Consider the following 24,002-nt stretch of genomic DNA (forward strand, 5'->3'; position numbering starts at 1 on the left):
TGACCTGAGGTGGGGTGGAGGGTGGGGTATTCTCCTGAAACTATCATTACTTTGAAATGGGACCCCAAAGTGTGCACATTGTTCTTACATCCCTGCAGAGCTGCCAGTCTGCTCAGCAATGCACTGCTGAAGGAAGCAAAAGTGGCAGCTGGATTTCAAGGGGATGAAAAAACTTTATTAACAGCCTCATCTGGTAGACAAATATAGAATAGAATGATTAAATCTCATGCTTCAAGGAAAACATTGGTCCACAAAGGTCAGGACAGAATCTTGCTCTGCCCCTAATGCAGCATTCCACAACTGATGAGGATTTTTCCCCCAATGCCATCACAGGCAGGGTACCAAAACTGACAGGTTGTTGGTCCTATCTGGTCTGGGAAATCTCCTGGGTCTATTAGAAAGAGAGGTCCTTTTTTCATCTGCACACACTGTTAGACCCAGTCTGTGTCTCAGAAGACAGAAGTACTACTAGCTCCTGAAACTCACTGAAGGTACAAGTCACAGCTACCTGCATAAACATTTTAGTCCTGTGAGCTCCTTGGAGTGAGAGCAACTTAGAGGAAAAATTCCCATCTCCTCTCCTGCTGCTGTGACATATTGTTATTGGCAGTGCTGTCCTATCTCAGATATTACAAAATACAGAGCTAACAGACACTTTCAGAGCACAGGAAGGAAAATGAAGAACCAATCCCCAATTCCACGTCACTTCACCTCTTCTTAAATACTTATTTTTATCCAGGTTTCCACTCTCTTCAGTACTCGCCAACACACCAGCAGTATGAACTTTTATCTCAAAGTACTTTACGAGCTTTCAGCTTTGCAACAGCCCTATGAAGTTCATGAGAACCTGAGAAACGTGGGTGCAGAGAAATTTTGCGGCTGGTCTATGTCATGCAGTCCTCTGTGCATCATTTATACATGTCTCATAGAGCTGGAAGGTCCCTCCCAAAGTCATTGAGTCCAGTCCCCTGCACTCAGAGCAGGACCTATCACCATTTGGTGTGCTAGGGTCTGAGGAAGTGGGTCTGTCCCATGAAAGCTCACCACCTAATACATTATTTTGTTAGCGTTTGAAGTGCTACTGGACTAGTTTTTGGTTTGGTAGTATACAGACTAGCACAGCTTTCTCTCTGTTACTATCCATCCCTGACAGCTATTTCGTTTTTTTTTAAACCTGCCCCAGACCCTTGAAAGGACCCTCAAGGACTGAACTCACAACTCTATCCCTCCCTCCCTCCGTCCCAAACACTCTGCCACTGAGCTGCACCCCCACATTTCTTCCTCACCCTCCTGCCTTACAACCCACCCTCCTCTTTCCTGCCACCCAGTAAGCTCCCGCTTCATGAATACTGGTTTCTTTGGATGTTGTTGTTTCTCCTCCCCCGCTGGTTTGAGTGGGAAACTAGGAGCTATCAGGCTCATTCAGATAACAGGTTGGGAAGCATATGGCAAAAGGTTGTTTTCTTACTTCTTTGCATGATGCCACCCTCCAGGCCAGTTAATTGCTACCTTGCACTTGCCGTCCATCAGACACTGGGCTGCTGTGATGGTGGCCCCTCCTACAGCTGCTGCATAGTCAAAGATCCCTTCAGTGGCAGGACAGTCGTAGCCTAGGGGCAAAAATGAGAGAGTGTCGCTCAGGACAGAAGATGGCAGTGAGAAAATCACTGCACTCCTGGTGGAAGTACATCAGGGAACTGCATTCTGCGTTATTCAGAGCTCTGGCTTTCCATTTGGGCTTTCCATATTGTCAGGAACCAAAGCCAAGCTGCTGACAGGGCAACTGGTCTCCTTTGAGCATGGTCATTGTGGAAGTTCCCACCTTCCAGCTTTCCCAAGTGGGTTTCTTTGGGCCATGCTACACAGAAAACAGAGTTAAAAGCCCAATGGCCTTCTAAGGTCAAGAATACTCAGGGTCTGGGGAGAAGGGGGCGGGGTGGACCTCTCCGGGCTCAGGGCCAAGCAGGTGCTAAGCCAGTCTGCCCTGTTTTCACTGCAAGCACGGTCCAGCTACTGAATGCACGGGGTTGCTTTGCTTTCGTCCCCTTTCATATGGAGTAGCTGCAACCCCTTTACCTGCCCACAGCCACAAGGCACATCCTCCACCTCCAGAACTGAAGCCCTCCTTCACCTGAACACCATCCTGGGAACTCAGCGGCTGCAGACCTAGAACGTGACCCACTCGCTCATCTCCTGTGCTACCCCAGGCACTTAGCACCTTTCCAGGCACATCCAAAATCTGTGGGTACAACTCCACAGCAATCAGTGGTGTGACTGCAGCCCATCCAGCTAGCTTTGATCATGCTAGCTCCAGCAACAGCAGTGAGCTTCAGCAGCACAGTTGCCCACCCAGGGGACTTCTACAGCCTGCGTTGCCACATGCACGGCCCTGACTACACAGTTCCTGCTACTGGCATTAGCTAGAGCAAAGCTATTCCACGTACGTGCCTGCAGACAAACCCTAAGAGCAACACAAGACCCCAGGGCAGTTTCGACAATTAAACCTGTCAGCTTGGCAGAGCCTTGCATGTTGTGTGCAGAACTCGGGACTCGGTGGTCAGGCTCAGCCTAACATCAGGAAGGAAGCAGCACCTCCTGCTGTCGCACACAAAGATGACAAATTTCACCGCTCTTTGACTCCCGCCGTGCAGCTGGAGACGCTAAAGCCCTTCAGAGTGCTGACTTCAAGGGTCAGTTGGAAGTGCCATGGCAGGCAAGCGAGCAGAACACATCCACACCACAGCCCAAAGCTACTCTATGTGAACAGAGCCCACTGAGCTTCTGCTAGTCCTGATTCCCACCTGTGTTGCTGGAGCTAGAAATCAAGGCCAGTCCCAGCTTGCAGGACATCTCCCTTTTCTGCTGCTGCAAGGCACACGGACTAGGATGGCTGCTTCCTATCAAAAGGCTTTCAAATTCTCGGAACGTCTGGACAGGCTAAAACACCCAGCCCTAGCAAAGAATGCAGGATGCAAGAATCACGCCGAGCAGCAGAGAAGGGGTTAAAGGCACTGGCAATTTAATAGCCTCATTAGTTTTCACATTAATGCTCTACTGAGCAGGAAGGCACCTCACCATCCAAACACACTCCTCTTTGCACCAAAGGGTCAGGCAGCCTGCCTTGCAGCCTCCCAAGTAACCAGCTGCGGTGTTCCACCATGCAGCACTCTCTGGAGCCCTCTGCTTGCTGGAAACTGAAAGTGAAGCGTCAGATCTCATGACACCAGGAATACGAGGGTTGAAGACTCCTGTCCTGTCCTGCCCCCAGAACCCCATAAGCTCCAAAAGTAGACACAGAAGCTCCACACAGCTGCGCCGGAGTTACACCAGTGGTTAGAACTGGGACCTACGTACATTCGAGACGAGGTCACTGTTTGCTCAGCCATGCACACTGAAGTACAGTTCTACTCCGAAATCAGCCTTGGGAAACATCTCTGGGGACTCCAAGGGGTCTGACACGAGGTCTGCAGCAGCATGCCTGTCAGCTCTGCTGGACCCTACAAACAGCTATATTGACACCACCCTCCCCAGGTTCCAGAGTCCGAGCTGTAACTTCAAAGCACCGCCTAGGCACGTGCATTTAGAACACGACCACAACCGACGCAAGTCTGCTGACGCAGGCTGGGAGGCTTGCTGCTGCAGGCTGTGCAGACATACCAGATCAAATGCACTGTTCCCAAGTAAACCTTTCTTTTGTGTCTTGCTGCCAGTCTGTCAACTCCTCCAGCAAGCTCAAAGATATGCTGGGTCAATTTCTTACCCCACCAGCCCCAGTGGCACTGATTCTGAAAGGAAAACTCAATTAGCATTGTGTTCATGATGCATGAGGCAGAAGAGAACTTAGCTCCCTGTCATGGTGCTTGTACAGCCTCTTCTCAGTCAAAAGGAGCTATTTCAAAAAAAAAAAAAAAACCCACACACCCAAGGCTTGCTGGGGAACACTAGTACTTCCCCAATTAACAGGTCTGTGCATGAAGGACAGCCCATTTCCAAGTCACTTATCAGTGCAGAAGGCTCTTCAAAGGCTGAAGAGGAGGAAACCTTTGAATTTTCTTCTGGGTAAAAGCCCTGTAAGAAAAGCACAAGACTTCAAGCTGCAAGTGAACACAATCCTTTTCCGCTGGTCCTTCTTTAAAAGGTTCCTTACCCAGCCCGTACTCCATGGACTCAGGGTGGTCATCGTCCCCCTCTGCGCTGACCTTCTGGAGGTGCTGCAGATAGGCATCAGTGTGAAAACTCGCCATTTCCTCCATGGAAGCCACCTGGGGCTTGACTACCCTAACAAGGCGGATGGAACAAGGTCAGCAAGGCAGATTCCCAAGGTCTGCTTTTTCCAGCCATACGCAGCACACGTTTTTATGTGCACTGAGGCACACGGGAATGTGCACCACCAGGACAAACACAACCTCTCAGCTAGTCAGCTGAGCAACATGTGAGTCTCTCCTGAGCAACTTCACAGCTTACGCGGAATACTGAACATCACTCCATGCCCCGGCATGCCCACGCTAGGCTGGGAGGGGGGTGGCAAGCAGGTGTGCCCCTCCTCCAGCCATGGCATGTCCCTGCCAGGGTCGGCGGGCAGGGGCGCCCCTCTCCGGGCTGTGGCAAGTCCATGACTTGAGAAGAGAACTCTTTCCTCAGCGTAACCCTGTGGGATAACTTGGGATTTATTCAAGCAGGCGTCACCGCCCCTGCTCCAATGGCACATTGCGTGCAGGAGGTGCTGGGAGGGAACGCAAATCGGGTGATTTGCGTGCTCTGGGAGTGCTGCGAGGAAGAGGAAGGAGCAAGGAAGCACAGTGCTTCATTGTCCCTGTTGTGTGATAAGTGTGGGGAGAAGGGAACAGCCAGGGGCTCCCACGCTGCAGGTGGAGTCCTGGTGGGCCACATGATACCCACAACTGGCATACAGGCTCAGGCAATTAGCATACAACTGTCACAAAAGAGATCATGTGACTCACCTCATGTGGTCAAGTAAGGAATAGGCTTTGATCAAAGAATGCACCATACTGGCCTGCAGGAGAGGAGAAATGTAAGAGTGCTGGTTATCAAGCAGCCCTCCACCTGAGCTACACCTAGAATTACAAAGTAGGTCTTCGCCCACAAAGCTTATGCTCCAATATATCTGTTAGTTGCTAAGGTGCCATAGGACTTCTCGTTGTTTCTGCGGCTACAAACTAACATGGCTCCCCCTCTGAAACCTAGAGGAATGTCGTCCACCCACCAGCTTGCAACCGAACCCTTGCACAAACATGCAGCAGATATGTCAGAGGTCCAAGCTGAAACGGTGCTGAGATGTCCCAAAGACCCTTCATTGCTAGTCTTTACTGACATCTTGCCAAAATACCTGGGTCTGGGGAAAAAAGGAAAAACAAAACAGTATTCAGGGGTTGCTGAATGCTCTGCCTTTTTTAAGACTTGGGAATTTTTCACAGAGAAAATCGGATGCAACTGTGTGGAAGCGTTAGGCAAGTTAGGTGGACTTCTGTACGCCAGTAGTCATGGGTATGACCTTTTCTCCCTCAAGACCTCGGCACCTCAGCATGGCCCCATCTGCATTCTTTTGGCAGAATGAATGGATGGAGAACTAGACCCTGAAAGCTGAAAGAGCTGAACTGCTGAAGAGAGTGGAAATCTACTGTGCACATGACGAGTCGGTATCCAGCTCTTGATTTTTACCTATTATTTTCTAGTTTTTGAAAAAATTAAATTCTAAATAAATTTTTAAAAATACAAATCGAAACCAAAGGACCTTATACACACCATGCAGGTGACATCCCTGTGATAATACACAGCATTTATCTTGCACCTTTGATCATTTTGCTTAGATTCAGCCCACCGATCCATGGTCACCCAGACACTATGTCAGCCACCCCGGAACTCTGAGCAGCTTCAAATACCCTTTTCTTTGTTGTACTTTTTCTTTTCCTTTTCGTTAAATTAAAAGCAGTCAATCACTCAGATATGTTCTTCCATCTACCCTTATGTGAACTGCATTTCTCAGCATGACTCTGATGGGTTTAGTGCTTCAAAATTCTTTATAGGCAGCCTTTGAAATATCTAAACAGCAATACTGAGAGGTGGCTTGAATATCCAGGCACTCCTATCCACACTTGAAAGATTCCTGCAGAATGCGGTGTCTGTAGAAAACACAGGGGTGCACAATTTGGTGTAAAGGTTTTATCTGTATTTATCCAGAAGCCGCCTCAAACCAGCATCCTGATTTTGGCACACCACAGAGTTACCCTTTAGCCTGTTTCACTCTGTCAGGCTCTTAGTTATCAGAAGTTTTGTATGCTCGGAAGCTTCCCTGAATCAGAGATAACCAGAAGTCCTGCGGCACTTGTTCGATTAACAGGTACTTTGGAGCATAAGCTTTCATGGGCAAAGACCTGCTTTGCCAGGTGCATCAGAGGATACTGAAAATGTCCTACCTAGCAGGCACTACTCCCCTCCACACCACCGTATCCAAGAGACTTCAGCCAGGCCTGCTGAGATTTCCCCCCTCCACTCATGTCCCCTGATTTAGCACAGGAAAAGGGGAGATGATTTTTCATAAACTTCATCAGCAAAACAATTCCCTGCTCCGATCTCCGCCTTACGCAGGGTTTAAAGAGCCTTACAAAGCTGCCTGGGACAGGGGAGCTCCCGGGTCACGATTCTGACTTTTGCGTTCTACCTGCGCTCTGCCCTTCACGCAGCGGAGGCCCTGGGACAAGAGCAGCTCGCGCGCGCGTGTACACACGTGTACAGGTGTGTGTGCACGTGTATGCACAGACATGTATACGTGTATGCGTGTACACGCGCGCGCGCACACACGGGGGGGGGCGGGCGGGGTACAGGCGGCCGTGGGCGCACAGCCCCGCTCAGGGCCGGGTGCACTTCACCCCACACCCCCGTTAGACCCCCGCCCCGCGCCGCGCCAGGCCCTGGCTTACCCCCACCCCGGGGCCAGTCACAGCTCCCCCCGCCGGGCCCCGCCCACGCACCCGCTTGGGCACTTTGCAGAGCGAGTCGCACAGCGCCAGGTACTCGGCGCTGCACACGTAGACCGGGGGCCGCGGCGGGGCCGCCTCCATCGGGCCCCGAGCCGGCTCCGCACCCTCCGGCCCGCCCGGCCAACGGCTCGCGAGGGCCGGGCCCAGCCTGGAGCACGCCGGGAGCTGTAGTCCCGTGGCGCGGCCCGAGGCATGCCGGGAACTGTGGTTCTCAAGGACCGCCCGCCAGGCCCGAGGCACGCCGGGAGCTGTAGTCCCGTGGCGCGGCCCGAGGCACGCCGGGAGCTGTAGTCCCGTGGCGCGGCCCGAGGCATGCCGGGAACCGTAGTCCTGCGTTCCAACGGCGGTCCCAGCTTCCGCCCGTCCCTCACCAGCCTCACTCGCCTCCCAGGAGCGGCCCGCGGAGCCCCGTCTGCACTAGCGCCATGTGGCAGCCGAGGGTGGCGGAGGGGGCCTTCTTACCCGCTCCTCGGCCGCCCTTCGCGGCAGCCCCCAGCCAGGCGCGGTACCGGCTGCTGGGCACAGCGCTGCCCTGGGCACGTTTTCGTGGCGCCAGGCGGCCCCTGTGTTCGGTGAGCAAGTAAAAGCCACTTTCTTCTGCACCACCTCCAGCCTCCGCACCCCAGCCGCTTGCACCTCCCTTCTCTGACCCCAGCAGCCAGCGGCTGCTCCGCACGCACCGCCCGGTGCTGCACGTTCGCCAACATTCACAGCTGTTGCCTAGGTGTGAGCCGACCCTGGGTGATGCAGAGCAGGGGTCCCCCAACTGGTTTTTTGTTATGGAACCTGTGCAGCGCCATGCACCCTAGGCATGGCTATTAAAATAAACCACCACCCCTCTTGCCCCAAAGCTACATACAAAAACGCTCTTGGCCCAAGCCCATCTCACAGCAGTAGCCAACGCCCCTGCCGCCTTCCCCCCGCCTCACCCCAGCAACACTGAGCTGACGGGGAAGGTTGTGTGAGCAGTGCATCAGCCTCTCACCACCCTCCTGCAAGCAACTCGGTTCCCCCCATGGCTAGAAACGACTACAGAGGCCAGTTGGAAAGACAAGCGTTTTATTGTAGCTTTTCAGAGTCCACTCAGGCTTTGCTTTTTAATTAAGACTCACGTTTACATGCACCTCAGCCTCACACCCTGAAAGCAAAGGCAAGACAGAGAAAATGCAACCTGGCTAAATACGAGTGCGCTTTGTTACAGTCAGTAAACTATCCCCCTGGAGTGCAGCCTTACGCTGGACCACCCTACCTACCGCCAGGCCTCAGCTAGCTTTGCAGGGCTGCGACACAGCAGGCCAGCTGCAGAGGTAGGGCCCCTCCACTTAAGGCACCGTACGCCCCAGAAGCAAATTTTAGGAGAAAATCCCCAATAATAATAATGCAGCAAATGGAAGCCCTCAAGGCCACCTAATTCCTCGCCCAGGAAGAGGTTCTCTGGACAACACTGAACTGCCGGAGCCAGTGGCAGCGGGCACCAGGGCCAGACGTTTTCGTGCTCAGAACCCCAAAGTGCCAGCGGGTGGGGGCTGCCGAGCACTCTAGCTCTGCTCTCAGCAACGGCTGTGCAGCCCGGCCCCGGCACAGAGACAAGGTTTCACGTCTCCAGGCTGCTCCTCGGACACCAGAGCATCAGTTTGCCCATCCTGGACCTGCAATGGGCTCTGGGCTGGGGTCAGAAGCAATGAAGTCAAGAGTGGCCAGATGCCCCCCTCTGAACACAGCCAAGTACTCCAGCGCCTGTTTCGTTCTAAGAAACCCCCAGAAACGTGCCACCTACAGGAGAGCTTTGCTACGCTTCTTCCTGCCAGGATCTCCCACCCATGGCAGCTGTTCTCCCAGGACCTTGGCAAGACGTTCCAGAGGCCTGGTTTGGTTTGTCCTGCTGCCAGCGCTTCCGGCTCCATCCGCCCCCCCCCCCCCCCCGGAGCAAAAGGAACTAGGCTTTTCCGGGCAGAGGAAACTCAGGGGTTTCAGCATGAAGCATCTGCCCCGCCGCCACCATGACTAGCCTCCCCGCTACCAGCCGTGCAGCCAACTTCACTAGCTTTGCTGACAGCTTAAGGCACCTCTCTCTCTCTCTCTCTCTCTCTCTCTCTCTCGAAGGGGGGCGAGGCCACAGAGTTAAGTCAATATGCCAGCTAGACCTGTGGCTCTCTCCTCCGGCTAAGGCAACAGGCACTCATGCTTTAAAACCCTACAGATCCAGGGCTGAGCCATATCCCTGACCCCTCAGCTGAGGCAGTCGGTGTGGCATTTGCCCATCAGCCCACCAGCTCGGGGAGGGCTCCTGGTGGAAGGCAGGGTGCTGGCTGCGGCCGCCCAGTGTATGGAACCATTTCAGATGGAGAGCTTACCCTTTAGGCCGCCGGATCACCTTTTATCGTGGGTAAACAGTGCTGGCACTAGGAGCAGCGGGATTCGGACTGCCCCTAAGGCAGCCAACAAAGTGCAACCATAAGAACAGCCACATCAGGTCAGACCAAAGGTCCATCTAGCCCAGGGTCCTGGCTACCCACGGGGGCCAAGGCCTGATGCCCCAGAGGGAATGTCCAGAGCAGGGAATCACCAAGTGATCCCTCCCAGTTCCCGTTCTGCAAAAGAGACGCTAGGGCCAATGTAAACTCCTCCCAACTGGAAGGAACTTGAGGTGCACGAAAGAACTGGCCCCATCTCTGGCACTCGGCACCATTACTGGAGGTACAGGCAGAGCACCAGGCAGGCCTCAGGTGGGCACAGCAGAGGGTTATTTATTTTACTGGCTTGTGACAAAGAGAGGAGGGTGACGGGACGGAGGATTCTGGGCAGTGCAGATCCCCTGTCAGGAATCCCTACAGCGCGCACACGGCCTCAGGCGTTCCGGCACGAGTAAAGAGCATGGGGGAGCCAGCTAGTGGGGCAGAGAACGAAGTTAAGATGGAGAAGTTTGCCCTCCCCAGGGGTCATTGTAGAGCACTGCGTCCATGCAACGAGGACAGCCCAGCCAGCGCCTCCAGTGAGCACACACCTTGCTGAAGGCAAAGGCCTCAAGATCTCTACCGGTCATGGTGCTTCCTCGGAACAAGGCTCCGGCAAAGACAGCAGAGAAAGCCAGGCCCTGCCAGAGACGTCTGTGCTCCTGCGGCACGGATCTGCTGGGGGCGGGGGGGGGGCGGTTTCACCTGCCGGGTTAGGAGGGCCTAGTGCAGAGTCGTACAGTACTTGTGGCGGGTGCCATTGCTAAGCGGTGATGCTCAGTCTGGCGTCAGCAGCCATCCCTCCAGCACGCTCCACGCTGGCACTGGGATGCAAGGTGAGGGGCGGGGGGCCAGTGCAGTTAACTTACTGCTGGTTTTCCACTGGTGAGACAAGAGAAGGGATGGGACGAGCCCCCACGCCAAGAGAGAAGGCACTAACACAGCTGAGAGCTCACAGCCCTGCTGGCTCCCCAGCAGGTGTGAGGTGGGGTAACAGCTGCTGCCAAGGCTGGATTCCAGACTGGGGAATGGGAGAGCTGCCCAGGGCCAGGCAGGGGCTGGGTTTGGATTTCAGCTGCTGTTGGGTTTTGCTGAGGGGGTCCTGGGGGAAGCTCAGTCACGGCCCTGGCAAACAAGAGCCTGCAAAGGAGCAGGGCGGGGGGGCAGACGTGCATTGCCACTGCTCTACCAAAGAGGAGTTCCTTGGGTCCTGGAGACTCTGGGAAGAGGTGGAACTAGCATGGCCTGGCCAGGGGATCAGGCCCCAGACCAGTGAAGAGTAGGGATGAGTCCCTGAAACACCAGAGCCACGAAGTCGCTCACGACCACAAGTCTGCGATGGACCACGGTGCCTGTGAGCGCCGGGGCACAGGGACCTGACCTGGCACACTGGCAGCGACAGAAGAGCAGGGCTGGCAGGTGGGGGACAGCTGCAGAGGGCCATGCTAGAGCCGCAGCAGCTGCCCACTGCACACAGCTAGCTGCCATCCCAGAGCAGCAGCACGAGGCTCTATGCCAGCAGCTGGGCTCTGGGACGTCCAGCTGCGCCAGGGGAGCACAAGTCCGGGCAGCTGGGCCCCCACTGAGGGAAGGCAGGGGAGACCTTCCTGCAGCCTGTGTGACACAAGAGGCCCAGGCAATGCCAGGGAGAGCAGGCTGGCAAAGGCTGCCCCCCTGCAGCACCCCAGCTCTCCTTGTGGGGCCAGCCCTCCCCAAGGGCAGGATCTCCAAGCAGTGAGCTGGGGCTGGGCTGAGACCAACTCAAAAGAGTGGAAAGAGCCACGGTCCTGAAGCAACTTCTACAGCCCCTGCCCAGATCAGTAGGCAAGGAGGAGAACAGGCCAAACCTGGAGCTGCCAGTGCGCCAGCTCTGTCCTGGGGACGGAAGAACCTCCAGACACACCCCACCAAGGCCTGCTGAGAACACAAGAACATATGGACGTGAGGCCCGAGCCCGAGCGAGGTGCCAGCCTGGAGCGGCCCATCACCAGGGTTCAGGGAGGAGGATAAGAGCTCGGATAGGAGCACCCCGTATTTACCAGCCCGGTGAGCCCCTGCAGCAGCCATGGGCGTGTGTTGTGGAGCAGGGTCCCGGCTGCCGTACCCCGGCCAGCTGAGGATGGGCGTGGGGAGATGTGGACAAAGGTGGGGCTGGGGGGACGTGGCCCAGCACCGCCCTGTGCACATCTCCTGTCCAGGGAGGAAGGCAGGTGTGTCCCACAGCTGCCCAGAGCTGGGGGCGGGCGGAGGCAGACAAGACTCTCCCTCGGTCCGTGAGCTGGGGCATCCAGCCCGGGGGCAGAAGATGCTGCGAGGGCAGGGCAGGGCGGGGGAGCGGAGCGCGGGGCAGGGGAACACAGGGCAGGGCGGGGCGGGGCAGGGCATAACGAGTTGCTGCCCAGGGCTGCTGAAGGAGGCACCTGCTGAAAGCCGGCTGGGGGTGGGGAACAAGCACTGCCTGGCCTGAGGGGACCCAGCCTTGGCGAAGGGGGAGGTGGGACACTGGCAGACCCCAAGCTGGGCTAGCAGCCTGTCTCCCTCAGTGCCCAGGGGAGCAGAGGCTGAACAGCCCGAGCAGGGACTCGGATGCTGCCTCAGGTCCCAGGGCAGAGCGGGTGCTGAAGGGGACAGTGCCAGCCTCTGGCTGCGCTGAGACAGCTGCCTGCAAAAGGGCGGGCGTGGGGGGCTGGACTGTCTCAGAAGCGGAACCCCCTGCACCCCACCCTGCACCATGCTGGACAGGCTGGGGAGCGAGGGGGCTGGGAGAGGTGCCTGCAGGAAGAGCCTGGAGGGAGGTCCTGCTCGTGGGAGGGGACCAGGTCTGGAAGCAGCCCTGGGGTGGCCAGTGGGTAGGAAGGCAGAGCACAGGGAGAACGTTAGATGTCTGGGAGCACCAGCAGGGCCAGGACACAAGCTACTGAGTTTGCACTGCCGTTGAGGCTGGGTTTATGAGATGCCAGGGGTGCAAATGAGCAAGACCGGAGCAGAGTCTGGGGGTGGCAGACGTGTTCACTGCCCGCCAGGAGCTCCTGGGGACACTGGGGCACGGCAAGGGAGCAGCCTGGGGGTGGCAGACGTGTTCACTGCCCGTCAGCAGCTCCTGGGGACACTGGGGCACGGCAAGGGAGCAGACTGGCCAGAGGGTCACATCCCCTCTACGGTCCTGAGCAGGACAGTGGCCACAGCACCACTTCCCTGGGGTGCCCCGGCAGGCCAGTCGAGACGCACAGCCGTGGCTGAACACGGCGTGGTACGGGGCTGGAGAGGATCGGCGCTCTGCGGCAGGGTCCCGTGCGTGCCCCCAGGGTCTGCCTGGTTTCCAAGGGCCAGAGCCGTGAGGGAGAAGCGGACGGCACTAATGGCAGTGGCGTGCAGGGACGAGGTCTGGGGTGCTCAGCCAGGAGGGTTGGCTCTGGGCCAGCCCCTTGGACAGCAGGACAAGCTACAGGTCAGGCTATAAAACCCACCTTCAGAATGCAGCACACGCTGGAGCTACAGCAGCAAGAGCCACTGCAAACCCCAGCACACGACGGAGCCAGCCAGCCTGGCTGGAGCAGCCTGAGCGCTCCCGCGTGCACCGGGGTCTGCAGAGCCCCCCCAGACCCAGCCTGCACTGACCTGTCCTGAGCTTATGTGCAGCCCAGGCCCACGTGCACCCTGGGACGCACAGCACAGGCCTCTCCCATGCAAGCCCGGTCTGGGTGCAGGGCCAGGGAGTGCAAAACCAGCCCGGTTTAATCACACAGAGGTGCTCTCCTGCCCCGTCACGGGGGCAGAGCAGAGATGCTCCCCCTGCTGAGGGCAGCTCCTCCCCAGCAGGGGCGTGCTCCCACGAGCAGGCAGGTTCCCAGCCTTGAGCCCAAGTCCTGGGACAGGGACAGTCTTCCAGCAAGCTGGCTTGGCGCCTGCCTCCGACTCCTCTGCGTCGCCCCCAGGCAGTCCGTAAACTGCAGCTGCAAGGTCAGCCAGGGCTACTGCATGGTGCAGCCACTGCTGGGGAGGAACTCCTCCACGCAGGTTGCCACTGCTCTGGAGAGGTAGGTCATGGTGCCAAACCTGCCACTCGGGGCGCTGTCGTACAGCAGGGTACAGATGCCTGTGGCGGGATCCTTCTCCAGCATGCTGTCGTCAGCGCCCAGTGCCTTCTAGGGGGTGAGGAGAGACGGGAGTTATCACATCCCACCCCCCTGCTCCCAGTGCCCACCCCGTCGCCAGGGACCCCGGCCACTCCCGGGGCAGACACGCAAGCTCAGGAGAAACCTCTGACTGCATTGCTGCTGCGAGCGCTCCTGCCGCAGGCCGCACGTGCTAAGGAAGGCAGGACCTGCACGCCGGCCCCCACCGCCCAGCTGGGCCCCGCCTGGCTCGCACCTGCTCCTCACAGAACAAGCCGTTTGCTATATGCACAATCTTCTCCACGGCAATGATGCCGCCGATGCTGGGCACTTCCACGTCCGCCAACATGGTCAGGACCAGGATGGCTTCCACCAGCAGCTGCCTGTATTCCGGCTGCGGGACACGGTTCAAGACGGACTCCACGTGGACAGAAAATTTGATCTCCCCGGGAGTCATCTGTGAGAACCAAGAGCCTCTGAACACGCTGGTGCGCCCCACGTGCCAGGGAGCCCCACAGGACTCCCAGCTGGCAGCAGAGGGCTCAGCTCCCTTCGCCCCACTGCGCCGGTGTCTGAACAGAGGCACAGAGGGAATAAGCCTGGCCCAGAGGCCTCCAGCAAGGCAGCGAGCTGGGCCCAAGCAGCCTGCACTGTGAGCACCTCCCTCCCTGAGGTGCCAGTGCCGAGGCAGCCCGCTGACGGGGCCGCCCGCTGACGGAGGCGGGGGGGGGGGGGGGGGCGCCGATGAAGACGGCGCTGCACACAGCAGCCAGCCGCAGACTAGTCTGGCTCCCGACCCAGCACAGCCATGAGGCTCCGCTCTGTGCCCGAGTCTCGGCACCGCTGGCCCTGCCGGAGCCCGTGGATGAAACGGCAGTCGGGGCACCGTTGGGGGCGGGGGGAAGCAGCGAGATCCCCTCACAGACCGGGGGCAGGGGGCAGACAGCCAAGGGGCGGGGAGCCCTTTCAAGCCCCGGAGAGGAGCTGGTGGGAGAAGGCTGAAGCTCTGGGAGGGCCGAGCCCAGGCTGGAGATGGTAGGAGTTCCTCCGTGCACACACTGCTGGGGTGGGGAGAGGTGGAGGGGGGCAGTTCCCCGACACGTCCCATTCTCACCAGGCTCCACGGCTGCACACTCTGGGACACGCGGTCCCCAGGCTGGCCGCTCCACATGCACTCGGCCTGGGCCGAAGGCGTGGTGGGGGTAGGGAGGCAGAGGAGGACAACAGCGTTAGAACAAAGGGGTCTGAGAACGAGGCGGGGGAAGGCCGGCTTTGTCAGCAGGACAACGGTCACTCCGAGTCGTCTGTCCAGGAGCCTTAACGCCGGCCCCTAACCCTGGAGCAGCCGAGGGCCGGAACCTGCAGCCGGAGCACTTGGGACAGGATCTCTCACATGCACTGTCCCTTGGACCCAGCCAAGGGTCAGATGAGTCCCTGGCTCCCCAGAGCACTTACCTCTTTGGTTGTGGAGGCCGGAAGCACAAAGCCCTCCACCGACAGACCGTGGCACTGCAGAAGACAACCAAGAGTTAGAGGCTGCAGCCCAGAAAGGCCCCTGCGCACGATCCCAGGTCCCACCGCCCAGTGGGGCATTTAAAACGCAGCAAACCAACCACTGCATTTTCCATTCGCCACGTGGCCCTGAGAAATACAGGGAACGCCCCAGCGCAGCAGACACATGGCAAACTCGGGGCTGTTCCACACGGTGAGAGGACCTGAAACAACAATCTTCATACCACAGAACGGGAAAGGACCTGGAGAGGTCCTGCAGTCCCATGCTCAGGGCAGGACCAGGCAGCACAGACTGGGCCTGGCAGGCGTGTGTCTAACCTGCTCTGAACTATCTCAAAGGAGGGCGAGTCCCAGTTAGTCCAGTCCTTCACCTCCCGACAGGTGTTTTCACCGAATGTCCACCTGCCCCCCTTCGCTGCACTTTGAGCCCCTTGCTTTGGCCTGTCCTCAGAGGTTATGGAGAATCATTTTACCTCCCCCCCCACCCCTCGCCACCCCCTTTTAGGTGCTTGGAAGATGCTGTCAGGTCCTCTCTCGGGCGTCTCTGCCCCAGACCAAACAAGCCCAGGTCTTTCAGGCCTCCCTCCCAGGCTGGGTTTTCCTGCCCTTCTCTGGACCATCTCCCAATCTTTCCTGAAATGTGGGGCCCAGAACTGGACACAAGACCCCAGTGGAGGCCCAGGCAGTGCTGAGCAGGGCGGGAGAACGACCTCTTGTGTCTTGCTCACAACACTCTGGCTAGTGCAGCCCAGAATCCCCTTTGCTTTTTGTGCGACAGCGTCACGCTGTGACTCAGACTCAGCTTGCGGTCCGGTCTGACCCCAGATCCCTTTCTGCAGGACTCCAGTCGCTCCCGTTCTGTGCGTGTGCAGCTGATCGATCCTTCCGAAGTGCACTTGTAATTCGCCCCCTGGCTCTGCCAGCTGAGGTCCGGGCGAGGGCTGGCTAAGATGCCCCAGGAGATGGGCTTTGTACGGAACGTGAGCGTCCGGACACAGACGCCCAGCTGGATGAGTAAGGGCTCCGGTACAAAAGCCCCTTCGCTCCAAAGTACTGCCCAGACACCGCCAGGTCTGGTACCAGGACCTACTCCTTCACAGTGACAGCGCCATCCGTGCAAGAGTTCTGCCCCAGCACTGCCCGCACCTGGCAACAAACCCCCCTGGGCTTCTCGCTGCAGTTCACAGGCACCGGGGGGCAAGCCTGGGCTATCCTGCCTTGTGCAGGGTGCCACATGCTCCCCTGCGGCCACCAAACAAGAGGCACGAGCTGCCTCCTGCTGTCCCTGAGTCCGCACAGGGCTGAAGCGGGCCCTATCCACCTTGGCAGTGCTGGGAGCAGGTTCAGCTGCAGAGCCAGGCAGCAGGGCAGGGCTCCTGGCATTAATAAAAATCCCTTTGCTTTATGAGGCCCAAACCGCAGACCTCCAAGCAAACCCTGGGAACCGGCAGGTAGTCGCTCAGCTGGCTCGGATGCACAGCACAGAGGCGTGCACACCATTGGTGGACTGCCCCAGGCACGCGGAGAGACAGCTGCACAAGAGACAGCAGGAGACTGACCCACCTTCTGCAGGATCTGCCAGACCTTCTGGTAGAAGCCCACCGGGACCCTGTTGAGTGCTCCATCCAGCCGCCTTCTCCGCTGCCACTGGCCGTGCCGGCTGTCTCTGGAGACGTGATCTTCCAGCACGCTCGCAAAGGATCCCCCAGGTGGCAAGACGGAGCGTCCGGAGCTCTGCGCACAAAGCAGGTTACAGTGTAGGCAAGAGGACCGGGATGCGGCCCAGAGAGCACCTCCACGCTTGCACTTAGCCTGTTCCCCAGGCCGCAACCTCCCACCCCAAGGCGAAGAGATTTCTGCCTCTACCGAGTAAAATGCTCTGGGAACTGCAAGGACAACCACATTGTAGGTGTAAACGTAAGATGCCCCTTACCAGAGGAGATCCCGAATTCAGCTCCAGAGAGTGGAAGTCACAGGACTGGAGAGGAGAAGAGAGACAGTCAAGGCCCGATGGGATGGAGCAGGCAGCGCAAGCGTTAGCAGAAGCATTGGCAAAGCCTGGTGTCATTCAGAGGCTAGCCCAGGCCACCGTGGGAGCCAGGGTCTTTACACCCCGTTTAGGAAGATGCACATGAACCTGAAGCTGTGGGAGGGGCAGGCTCACACCTGGGCAGGGGATCGGAGAGCCAGGTGGGGGCCTGTTAACCGGTTTGGTGAAATCCACGGGGCTGGGCTCCCCTTCTGGAGCTGCCTTGTGCCTGACTGCGCGTGGCTTTCGGACGCAGCGGCTACAGGCCAGGAACCCGTGTTCCCTGCAGAGCATGTGGCTGCTCAGGAGAGAGTCCGGTGCTGCCAGAAGACTAGCAGAGCAGCCCAGCTGGGTTTGCTTCTACTCATGGTGCACATAAAATAAAATGCGTCCCACACATGGGTGGAAGAGCCTAGAGGGGGCACTGCCGGGCTCTCGCAGCCTCTCTGTCTGGCTGCAATCACAGGATCCCCACTGGTGGCCAGTTCAGGTGGGGCCTGGAAAGAGCCAGTGGGGATCCTGGCTCAGAAATCGTTAGGGAGGCCCAGAACAAGCGCCCTCAGGGCAGAGGAGCAATGGGAAGGGAGAACAGACGTCGAACTGCCCGATGGGGCTATTGGACCGGTCTCAGCATCGAGCAGGAGTCCCACAGCGGGACTGGGGCAGCCGAACCGCGGAGAACGAGGCCGGCTGGCGGGCACAGCGCAGTGAGCTCCAGCACATGCTGTCTGCTTAGCGTCACTGCAGGCTCCCGACCGACCGGGGTTATGCAGCTCACACAGCCATGGCCATGCAGACAGGCCCAGTCTGTTCTGCAGCTGGGACTAAAGCTCTGCCATCCGGGTTCCGTTCCATGTGCCCCCCACTCCCACCCTGCTTCCCAGGGACCCCAGGAAGAGCCTTGAGAAGGGCGAGTCGGGGCCGGCTGAGTGCATGACCCTCCCCAACCTGCATCCTACAGTACGTTCTCCCTCCCTAGTCCTCTGCCACCCCACACTGGGCCCTGGCCAGCAGCCAGAGACCCGGAGGAGTTCCCAGACTGGCAACGCTACTGGGCTGGCTTAGAGAGACCCAAGCCTGGATCCCATTTGCTAACCCAGCTTTCCAGGCCACACATCCCCACCAGCCAGGGCCCAGTGCCCGGAGAACACAACACAGCCACAACCCTGCCCGTGTGCCTCCTGCTCAGTGCTGGAGTGGCAGTGGCTGGCTGGCCCTTTCGAGCGCCCCAGCGGCCAGCTGAGCCCCAGCTGTCAGAGGGAGCCAGCTCGCCTGCAGCTGCAAACCAGCCTGTTAGCTCATGCACGCTCAGAAGCTTTCTGGTGCGCGAGTTTGCCGAGTCAGCGGCGGCGGTGGTTCACCTTACTCTCCCCCAGAGACTGCCTACGTCTATCCAGCTGCTGAAAGATAAGAGGGAGATCACGAGACAGGCAGAGTGACTGGGGCAGCAAGTCCGTCAGCTACTTTCCCAGCCTGCGGAGGGGTCTGCATGCTGCCCACAGCCCAGTGAGCTACAGAGCTTACCCCGTCCGTTCCCTTGCCCCTGTGCTCTGGGGCTCTCCCCACACTCCATCGCTAGCCACGGGGCAGGGCCCTACCCCCTCCTGCACGGGGGGAACTGAGGGACGTGCCCTGGCAAAGTGGGCAATGCAATCTGGCTGTGCCGTGGTCAGTGCCCTCTTCGCCAGGCAGTGCAGCCTCTTACGAGCCAGCGTCAGCACCGGGGCTTGCCGCTTTCCCACCCACGCTCGCAGCACGACCAGCTGCACCTTTGGCTTCTCCTCGCCCGCAAAGGGGCCATCTGCTCAGGAAAGGCAACGCAGCCCGATCTCGGAGAAACGAGGGTGTGGGCCGCACACACCAGCGCATGGAGCACTGGCCCAGACTCAGCCCTCCAGCCAACCCGGCTGCCCACATGAATGAGCCCCACAGCACAGTCCCCGGGGAGAGCCAGGAGGTGCCCCCCACAGGCAGGAACACAGCCAGACTGCACCGGTCCCACGGTGAAACGTACCCGGCTGTCTCCACCCCCTGGATGCACTGCTCCAGCCAAGGGCCACGGCCGGGTTAAAGAGCACAGCTGCTCAGTACCCATCACTGGCAGCTCCAAGGAGCCTGGCTCTGCAGCCCACCTGCAAGCCGGCAGACAAAGGTCCTGGAACAGGCTGAGGCAGGTGCACAGAGCGAAACCCAGAGGCTCCTTTGGGAGCTACCCGGGCAGGGTGGGATGCTGCACGCTGGCTCCTGGGAACTGCCCGCCAGCGGTGGGCCTGAGCCCTGATCCTCCTGCTACAGGCCCTCAGTCCTTGCCCCAGAGCTAAGAGGAGACAGGACTGGGTCTTGACAGCTGGGTCGCTCTGATCCATCCAGGGTGCCTTGCTACTCACCTACAGCCTTCTGGAACACCCAGATAAATCAGCCAGCCCCTGCCCACAGCGCCCATCCCCGCAGCCCCCGGCCCCACCCAATACACACCTGTTTGATCTCACTCTTCAGCTGCACTATCCCGGCGCGCTCTGTTTTAGTCGCTCCGACGGCGCCAACCTCGCGGATGGAAATGGTGGGGGTCGGGGCCGAATCGACAGAGCGCACTGCAAGGGGGAGAGGGACAGGCGCGCTCAGAATTCACCGCCAGGGCTCTGAGGACACAGACTCTGCAGCAGCCGGGGCATCACGCCCTCGCTCCCAGGCTCCCAAGACCACCTTACAGGACCTCCGGAGGGCAGGACTGGGGTGCCCCAGCTTCATCCCTCCCGGAAGCTCAGAGCTCCATGCGCTAGTGCCACTGAAGGAGGAGCTTCCTCCAGCACCGGATGCTGCCCTCTCACCCGAGCGATGCTCGCCCCACGCCCCGGCGGTGCCTCTGTTTCCCCACCACAGGAAGCGATGGGAGTTTTTATACTGAATTCCGGGCTGGGCTCGCACACAGGCCGGTACAAGCTCAAACAGCCTGACCGCCCACAGGAGGAGAAACGACCAGGGTCTCAGAACACCAACGGCCCTGGGAAGGAACGGGCTGGGCGACGCGCCTCGGGCCTCCGAGGACGGGACACACGGAGTGGCTGGGAACGAGACTGAGGCCAGCCCAGTGTGCGACTGGCGGGTTTCCTCACCCCTGTGATTATCCAGCCTCTCTCTGGAGGCAGCCCCGCTCCGTAATGAGACGGACTCACCGCTTTTCTCCACCCCGAACTCCTTGCCCGAGAGGATGTGGTGGAGAAGACTCTTCATATCTGAGGGACTGAGGTTCATCAAGCTCTCGGTGGCTTCTTCAGCTGGAGATCAGAGAGTAGGTGGAAAGACGACAGACTGTCAACAAGGGCCTCCCCTTCCCCTCCAGGAGGGAGAGTTCTCAGCGGCTGTTCTGTCGCCGGTGCCGGGCCCCAGGGGTGCACGCGAATCCAGGCGTTTGCACACGTTTACTGGAGCGCTGCCGTTCTCAGCCTGCTCTGCCTCCCACAGGAGAGCAGACATGGCCAAGCGATGAGACCCCCCCAGACACAGACACAGACACAGGAGGGAAGAGTGGGCAGAGGCCAGACCCGCCTCACAGCCACAGGCCAAGACAGAGGCTTCCCCCGGCTCCCCTCCCCATGCACAACACCCACAAAACCACCCGGGCACTAGTGCAACCGACTCCGCTGTGAAACGTGCCTACGCTTAGAGGAACCGGCTCTTGGTGACCAGCCCGCCGAGGCGCCCAGCACCTCTGAGCCCCGTACCCCGACACTCCTGGGAAGGGCTGTTCCCATGCTACACAAATCTAAGGGTGCGGCTACGCTACTGGGACGGCGGAACCCAGCCGTAAACCACGGAGACAAGGAGCTCTCCCATGGTGGGGGGACAGCTCCTCCCTGCGGTGCCAGGCGGGTGGAGGCACTCTTCTGTCAGCCTACGCTGGGTTCCACATGTCTGGGGCTCAGGTCCCATGGGTAGTGGTGCTACTTGCTTACAGCAATGTAAAATTTAAGCTCAGAGCCCGCCTAAGTGACTTGCCCAAAGTCACACCGCAAGTCTGTGACAGCAGGAACTGAACTTGGTTCTCAGAAGTCCCACGTTAGAGGCCTATGGTGTGGCCAGTAGTTCTCCACCAGGGCGTGAGCACTCCTGGGGCGCACAGATCTTCTCGGGGCATAGCAACTCATCTGGACAACTGCCCAGCTTTACAGCAGGCCCCACACAAAGCACTGCAGGTCAAACCCTTTCTAGTCCAGCCCCCTCCAGACCTGCCCACTGCCAGATGAGGGGATTTGCCGGACCCTGGTCTAGCAGCATGACCAACACAGCCACTGCTCACTGGGCTCTGAGAAGACGTTCAGTGTACATTACAGCTAAACAGCAGCACAGAACCTGACAGCCGGGCCTGGGGCTAGAAGCAAACGTTATCGGGCCGTGGGAGCCTTGGCCACCCCCAGGGTAAGCGGTCGCTCAGCTAACTCAAATCATACTGGACCACGGATGTTGCCAGACCAGAGAGTGCCAGATGAGAGAGATGTGACCTGTAGCAAAGTCTGTGCGAACTGAACTGTGCACAAACAGCGACTTGTTTCTAGAGCGCCGTAAACAATACAGATCGAAGCTCTCCAATCTCTCACCCGGTGAACTCCGTAATCCGGCAAGCTTTGAGTTAGCCAGACAACCACTTACCGGGGCGTGGCAAAGTTTCCCACAGTCCCAGAATGTTTGTTGGCTGCCACCAGCCCCGGCTCTCAGTGTTCTGTGCTGTTATTTAGCTCTCATTGACCCCTGCAAGTCTTCTAAGAGCCCAGTCAGCAGGGGAAGCATTGCTAGCGTGCTAGACAATATTGACCGCCTGTGGTCTTGCAAATTCTCTCGTTTGGCACCGGTGAAGTCCTGAGGGTGTCGGAGTAGAGCAGTTCAACCCGTACCAATCCATGTCTTTTCCAGGTCTGTGGGAATGCTTGGTAACACTGCGCTATTTCTGCAAGCAAGGCACTTCTAAGTGAGGTGAACCGGGGGTGCACAAGACAAACCAGACTCCTGAAAGGGGGAGGGGTCTGGCAGGGTTGAGCCCCACTGCTCTGGGCCACCCTGTCGCCAGCATTTCCTTGTAACCCTTGCAGGGCCAATAGCCAAGGTCACACTTGGACTGGGAAGCTGACCGTCCCTTCTGAGTGAGGGGCAGTCCCACATTGCCCCCAAAATCAAACCAAGTAATCTTCACACACACACCCCGCATCTCTCTCTGGACCCCTACCAGCAAACCAAGCACACAGCCGGGGTCAGGCCTGTGGGAGCCGCTCAGTTTTTAAACAAACACATCACACTTAAGGCAGCGGCTGAGCTAGCGAGCACGGATTTGCTACTAGCCCGGCATCTCCCTTCCACGTCTTCCTCAGCAGCTTTATTTTACGGCCCTGTCTACACAGCCAGTTACTCTTGCACATGGGCCCCCGAGATCCCCAGGGACGCTCCAGAGGTCCTGGAGCGGGAGCCTGAAGGACAGCGTGGTCACAGCCCCTTCCTACCCAGGGAAGGCCTGGAGGGGCGAGACACCAGGCTGGGCACCTGTGATGGAGTGGGGGATACCTGTGTATGTGTGTGGCTCACAGAGGGTGTGGGGCTCCTGCTGAGGATAACCCTGACAACCAGGTAACACCTTTGTACTGCAGACAAAGGAGGAGGTGGAGCCTGAGGGGTTTGAATTGGAACTGGGAGTTGGGAGCAGTTAGTCTGGGCTGAGAGAGAGAGAGACAAAGGAGGGGGCCAGGCCCCAGCTCTGGGGGCCCCTCGGGGCCTCCCCTCCCCAACATGGATTGGACTGGCTGTCTCTGCCTGCTGCACTGACTCCTCTGTATGATGCTGTGTCCTGTCGGCTAATAAACCTGCTGTTTTCCTGCTGAGAGAGAGACTCTCCTGCCTGCGGACAGGGTGCAGAGCTTGGGGGACCCCAGAACCCCATCACACTGGTGTCAGGAGTGGGATGTTCTGCACCCCGAGGATGGAGCATCCAGCAGTAAGTGACCGGGGCCCCGGAAGAAGTGGGGCCTGCGAGACCCAGGTGTGCTGAAGGGCAGTGAGGTGCAGCTCCCCAAGGCGGAGGGGCCTGCGGCCGAACCCAAGCAACTGCGGTCGGGGTCCTCGAGAGGGGGTGTCACACCCGAGGAGGGGTTACTCCTGGGAATCTGTAGGAGTCGGTCCCAGAAGGTGGAGGGGCCGAGAGCCCAACCCCCAGGAACAAGTGACCCCTGAGGAGGCTGACGCTGAATGAGTCCTTCCCAAGACAGGGTGCTCATGGTCCTTGAGAGCGGGTGTCACACTGAAGAAGGGGTTCCGCTGGGAGTCTGTTGGAGTCGGTCCCAGAGGGCAGAGGGGCCTACGGCCTAACCCTGGGCAGCTTGTGACCCGCAAGAAGCCTGGCACACTGAAGGGATTCTTCCAGGAATCGTGGGGTGCAGAGGGCATCAGCCTGAGAGCCTGCAACCACGCTGAGCAACTCCGCTGTGAAGTGGCAGCACCTGGAAACTGAATCGAGGTTAAAGAAGCTGGACAAGGCAGCGTGGATGTGCAGTGGCAGAGCTGAGGGTTAAGGAGAATCCTGCAGAGGTGAGCCCGGATCGGGGCAGGGAACCCTGGCCTGCATGGAGTTCTGAACCGAGTGGCCTGCCACAGCTCAAGGAGGGAAGGAGCGATTCCAACCCATCATCTACTAGTGGCCAAGACAGACCTGCGAAGAGTTTTCCAGGCCTGGGCCGAGGAAGGTCCCTGTATGTCTGTGCAGGAAAGCAGCTGATCCACTGGGAATGGCAAGTTGTCTGTGAGAGAAGCTGCTTCACCTTCTGTGTGTGTGTGGAGACCAGCCGGGGGGCTGGGACAAAGGAGAGAGTGTCTCCCATTGTCTGTCTGTGTTGAACAGCAGCAGCAGCAGCCTGGG

The 24,002-nt window shown here is 58.7% G+C and overlaps 2 protein-coding genes across 6 annotated transcripts in view; both read right to left on the reverse strand.

Annotated features, from left to right (window-relative positions):
- The window catches only part of HDAC8 (histone deacetylase 8), a 67,697-nt gene extending 60,567 nt beyond the window's left edge, over positions 1-7,130 (reverse strand). For 2 of the 4 annotated variants that reach the window (XM_075007622.1, XM_075007620.1), the window contains exons 1-4: positions 6,990-7,130; positions 4,962-5,014; positions 4,148-4,278; positions 1,469-1,610 (exon numbers count right to left, since the gene is read on the reverse strand). In XM_075007622.1, coding sequence (XP_074863723.1) covers positions 1,469-1,610; positions 4,148-4,278; positions 4,962-5,014; positions 6,990-7,079 — 416 coding nt within the window. In that variant the 5' untranslated portion in view covers positions 7,080-7,130. Of the gene's footprint in view, positions 1-1,468; positions 1,611-3,075; positions 3,195-3,657; positions 3,786-4,147; positions 4,279-4,961; positions 5,015-6,989 lie in introns of those variants that run through there. The other 2 variants (XM_075007619.1, XM_075007621.1) reach the window with 2 other exon arrangements.
- Positions 7,131-8,040: 910 nt separating this feature from the next.
- Positions 8,041-24,002, reverse strand: part of PHKA1 (phosphorylase kinase regulatory subunit alpha 1) — a 58,195-nt gene continuing 42,233 nt past the window's right edge. Inside the window, exons 26-33 of one of the 2 annotated variants that reach the window (XM_075008101.1) lie at positions 20,281-20,382; positions 19,583-19,698; positions 18,469-18,504; positions 17,012-17,056; positions 16,642-16,812; positions 15,022-15,075; positions 13,823-14,023; positions 8,041-13,596 (exon numbers count right to left, since the gene is read on the reverse strand). In XM_075008101.1, the coding sequence (XP_074864202.1) occupies positions 13,423-13,596; positions 13,823-14,023; positions 15,022-15,075; positions 16,642-16,812; positions 17,012-17,056; positions 18,469-18,504; positions 19,583-19,698; positions 20,281-20,382 (899 nt within the window). In that variant the 3' untranslated portion in view covers positions 8,041-13,422. Of the gene's footprint in view, positions 13,597-13,822; positions 14,024-15,021; positions 15,076-16,641; positions 16,813-17,011; positions 17,057-18,468; positions 18,508-19,582; positions 19,699-20,280; positions 20,383-24,002 lie in introns of both variants that reach the window. The other variant, XM_075008100.1, reaches the window with a different exon arrangement.

The sequence above is a fragment of the Carettochelys insculpta genome, chromosome 13 (genome assembly GCF_033958435.1).
Source record: "Carettochelys insculpta isolate YL-2023 chromosome 13, ASM3395843v1, whole genome shotgun sequence".
Taxonomy (NCBI): Eukaryota; Metazoa; Chordata; order Testudines; family Carettochelyidae; genus Carettochelys; species Carettochelys insculpta.